The sequence below is a fragment of the Limulus polyphemus genome, unplaced genomic scaffold (genome assembly GCF_000517525.1).
Source record: "Limulus polyphemus unplaced genomic scaffold, Limulus_polyphemus-2.1.2 Scaffold2216, whole genome shotgun sequence".
NCBI classification, from domain to species: Eukaryota; Metazoa; Arthropoda; class Merostomata; order Xiphosura; family Limulidae; genus Limulus; species Limulus polyphemus.
In genome coordinates this window covers 267-3,330 of record NW_013667826.1, presented here as the reverse complement: position 1 = coordinate 3,330, position 3,064 = coordinate 267, and the positions used below count along the sequence as shown (strand labels likewise).

Here is a 3,064-nt window from a genome sequence, read left to right as displayed (position 1 = left end):
CAGCTCTCTCTCACTAAATACATTAATCTGATACTATTACTACACAGCTCTCTCTCACTAACACATCATGCTGATACTATTACTACACAGCTCTCTCTCACTAACACATCATGCTGATACTATTACTACACAGCTCTCTCTCACTAACACATCATGTTGATACTATTACTACACAGCTCTCTCTCACTAACACATTAAGCTGATACTACAGCTCTCTCTCTCTCATTAATACATCAAGCTGATACTATTACTACACATCTCTCTCTTACTAAACACATTAAGCTGATACTATTACTACACAGCTCTCTCTCACTAACACATCAAGCTGATACTATTACTACACAGCTCTCTCTCACTAAACAAATTAAGCTGATACTACAGTTTTCTCTCTCATTAATACATCAAGCTGATACTATTACTACACATATCTCTCTTACTAACACATCATGCTGATACTATTACTACACAGCTCTCTCTCACTAACACATTAAGCTGATACTATTACTACATAGGCTTATTAGACCAAGTTAGATGCCCTTTAAGGTTCAAGAAGATTGGCCCAGAAATAAAAGATTGATAATCAATTGTATTTGTTGGAATGAAGAAATAAACAAAGGACATACATTTTCCTCCCTACGGGGAAGACAATGAAACTAATTAGAACAAGAATAAGCTCCAAATTTATTATAAAAAAAGAAGAAGAAAAGAAACATGTACCTCATTTGTATCAAATGGTTTTGGTTTCAATGCGGGAACATGAATTTCTTCATAACCCTTTCTCTGTTTTCTGAAAGAACCATCAGGCAGCTGACATCTTTTGTTTGCCATGAAATGGCTTCCTTGAGAGAAAGTCATATCCTCCAGGTCTAACTGCTTGCACTGGGCAATCTAACCAATCAGAAATCAGTAACTATATATAATTCTATTTTTTAGTATAACAAGTTTGTTAAAACAAGTAAATTTTAGCATCTAGCTCTTAAAATGTATAAATTATGTGCTAAAAGTAACTATTTCAGACAGGTAAAGGTAGTGGTAAGTGATCAATAATGAAATATCCTAGAGAAACAACAAATAAAATTTAACCAGAAATAATGACAACATGACAGAAATATTTCTTTTCCCAATTTATTAATTAAAAAAGGGGGGAGACAACAGCTCCAGCATTCTCACATATTTACTCATAATGTCTACAGCTTTAGGTCAAATTATATAAAACTATGCCTTCCAAAATAATTCAACAGTTGTAACATCTGAATCATCCAAAACTACAGTGTTCACAATGAAGCATTATATTAAACCCATCATAATGAGCTAGTGTATTTTACACGACCTTGTAACCAACTACATAACCATAGTGTTATACATACCATGACCCTGAAAGTGCTTAATGTATCTTCATGAAATTTGGAAAGCTTTCAATAACAATTTCAAGTCTTTTGTACACAAAAAAATCAGATTTGTTAATTAGTATTTTTTACTATTGATTTGTCTATGAATATATGGAGTCACATTGTTGACTGGTCCAAGTGCAAAGTGATTTTCAAGTAAAGATTAAAAATACTTTTCTTCATCTGAAAATTTTCAAATTCCATTTATGTATCATCTAAAACCTCCTAAATAAATACCAAACGTTTTTTCCCCAGCTAAGCTTTATATATTATCTGTTATATTTTGTGTCATTTCATTTCCAGGTCTTCCCCTTCTCTAATTTACCTACTACCCCTCTTTGAAGTACAAAATTGAATGAAAATTACTCATTATAATACAAATATTACTAAGGCAAAGTCTAATTTTATAACCTTCTTTGTTTATGGAGTCATAAACTAGAAAATCAGAGCTATTTGCCATGCCTACCTGCCACATCCTCTCTCTCTCTCACTAATAGCCAAGAGTTCTCTCTGAAAAATTATATCACTTATAACCAACAGAAAGACCAAGTTTTAATCAACTGAATGACATATAATGCTACATTTTTTCAGTATAGAATATTGTCAGTGTTGTCTTCAGTCTGGAAGTATTTCTTGCAGTGTTTAAATCGAAGAGCTAAAGGAATTATTTTAAGCTCCTCTTGTCTTAGTTAGAAAGCTAGATAAATTATAAGCTATAGTATACTGCTTGCTTTTTGGGTTATTTTTCTGTATTCTTAAGTGCATTATTTAAGTAAATAAAAATTATTTATTGTACTAGTACCATTATTATATACAAAAAAAAGGCTTAAATTTCATCTGCAACTGTTAGCAAAAAAACCAACAAGAGGTCAAAGGTAATTACTATATTTCTTATTTCTCATATATATATATTACATTTATTGTCATAAAAGTAACCAAAATGAAAAAAATCTAAAAATTATTAGGCTAAATAAGGTTAGATTAGGTAAGATATTGGAAAAAAAAAAAAGAATAAAATAAAATAAAAATGCTTCAATACGATAATGTGAGCTACATATTCTCCAAGTGATTTACAAACTAAATGGCAGGTGTTTTAGTTAGACGCAGTTCAAAGGGCAATAAAACAATACAATTAAGTAGAAACAGATGTAGACTGTTAAAAGTCTTAAGCTATTTAGGATAGACAATTCTAGTTTTCAGTTGCAATCTGCAGTCATTCTCGAAAGAGAAAATGTATAAATTAGATTTCATAATTTTTTTTATGCTGGTTACAAGGTTGGTCAAATTGATTGAGTGTATATAGTCAGTGTAGAGAAAATAACAAAATATAATGTTCTACTGAAGAAAAAACGTTTGATATTTATTTAGGAAGTTTTAGAGGTTATGAAAATGAAATCTGAAAATTTGCTGATGAAGAAAAGTATTTTTAATCTTAACATGAAAATCAGTTTGCACTTGGAGCAGTCAACACTCTGACTTTATATTCATCAACAAATCTTCAGTAAAAATACTTACCCCGATCGAAAGACATGAAGCTGCTGCTTGAAAGGTATATGTCACAAAACAATATCAACTATGAAAATACTCCCAAATTTTGTATTAGTAATGTAATAAGTCATGGAAAACCCCGCCAAAGTCAAATTCAGATATGAATATTCATTAAAAAACATACTAAC

The 3,064-nt window shown here is 30.7% G+C and overlaps 1 protein-coding gene across 1 annotated transcript in view; it reads right to left on the bottom strand.

The window, feature by feature from the left end:
• The window catches only part of LOC106466300 (U5 small nuclear ribonucleoprotein 200 kDa helicase-like), a 54,910-nt gene extending 54,026 nt beyond the window's left edge, over nucleotides 1–884 (bottom strand). The window contains exon 1 of the mRNA XM_013926569.2: nucleotides 718–884. Coding sequence (XP_013782023.2) covers nucleotides 718–855 — 138 coding nt within the window. The 5' untranslated portion in view covers nucleotides 856–884. The remainder of the gene's footprint in view (nucleotides 1–717) is intronic.
• Nucleotides 885–3,064: the final 2,180 nt, after the last annotated feature.